Genomic DNA, 1,191 nt, shown 5'->3' with positions numbered 1-1,191 from the left:
TAGAAATAGGGTCAGGTAAATAATTACGTGATTAATACGACACGATTCACTAACGGAACTCATTAATTCGTATTAAAAACTCTGATATAACTTGATTATAAAATCGACAACGGATTAATCGAACTATAACTACTATTGATAAAGATATCCCCTTATCTGCGATCGACTTCTATATATCTTTAACTTCAAACCAAATAATGCGTATTTCACCCAATGAGATTATCGTTTGAAATGAATATAAATTCAATCATCATCCTGTAAATTTGTCCTAATTTCATTCTAGATATAGAGAGTAATGAAAAACAATTAACATTAATTTTTAAGAAAAAATTTCTGATATACTCTGTAGTGATATTTTTTCGCGTTAATTATCGATAACTAAGAAAAAAAAAAAAAGAAACAAATCACTCAAACGCGCACGAATCTCTTTCAAACACACTTCTGTACCATTTCGATCGATATTCAGCCACCGATTTCACCGATCGATGATTTCAGCGTTAAATTTCTACTTGCCATTTGTCGAACGTGATTCAAGGGCGAGCAAGCCCGAGAAAGAGAGCGACGAATAAACTGGTGGAAGGGGGAGAGGGTAGGGGGGGCCGGGAACAGGCCATTTGCCACGAAAGTTCGTACATTGTTTGCCGACGATTTACTCGATCGACACCCGGAACAATAAAACGGCGTCCGTGATGGAACGATCTTTCACGTGGGCCTGGCAACAACAACAACAACAATTGGACGATCGACTAGCAGCCGTAACACCGTTCTATTGATCGCGTCACCGATGTGACAGCTCAGCCACGGGCTGCTGGCGGCCGGAGAAATTTGGAAATAATCGGCGAAAACCGTTTAATTGTCCGCTCGAAAGCGCACCAGGCTCGTTCCGTTCATCCGGTTCATCCGCAGCGTTGCCTCGACCGATTCGTCCATTCGGCGGAGTCGCTTTGTCCACGACTATTGGCTCGATGGNGGCAAGGCCGATTTCGGCCGGCCGATGAATCCTTTCGACGAACAGCGAATTCGTATTCGTCCGCGGAGGAATCTTTCGAGTGGACGGACGTTCTCTTTGACTCCCTTCGGCGAGAAGGACGATCGAGCGTATGCGCGAGGATACACATCGAGATTGGCACGATGACAACGTTGAGGAAGGACGAGAAGAGGGGTTCGAAGAAGTCGAAGAAGAGCGGCGGC

The 1,191-nt window shown here is 44.3% G+C and overlaps 1 protein-coding gene across 12 annotated transcripts in view; it reads left to right on the top strand.

Moving 5' to 3' along the window:
- The first annotated feature begins 1,055 nt into the window (after nucleotides 1-1,055).
- The window catches only part of LOC102681456 (pleckstrin homology domain-containing family G member 5-like), an 89,200-nt gene continuing 89,064 nt past the window's right edge, over nucleotides 1,056-1,191 (top strand). For 7 of the 12 annotated variants that reach the window (XM_031510306.1, XM_031510300.1, XM_031510307.1 and 4 more), the window contains exon 1: nucleotides 1,056-1,189. In XM_031510306.1, coding sequence (XP_031366166.1) covers nucleotides 1,101-1,189 — 89 coding nt within the window. In that variant the 5' untranslated portion in view covers nucleotides 1,056-1,100. Of the gene's footprint in view, nucleotide 1,191 lies in introns of all 12 variants that reach the window. The other 5 variants (XM_031510308.1, XM_031510305.1, XM_031510304.1 and 2 more) reach the window with 3 other exon arrangements.

This window comes from Apis dorsata, unplaced genomic scaffold (genome assembly GCF_000469605.1).
Source record: "Apis dorsata unplaced genomic scaffold, Apis dorsata 1.3 scaffold_220, whole genome shotgun sequence".
NCBI classification, from domain to species: domain Eukaryota; kingdom Metazoa; phylum Arthropoda; class Insecta; order Hymenoptera; family Apidae; genus Apis; species Apis dorsata.
The sequence above is the reverse complement of the archived record's forward strand: the minus strand, read 5'-3'. Positions and strand labels throughout refer to the sequence as shown.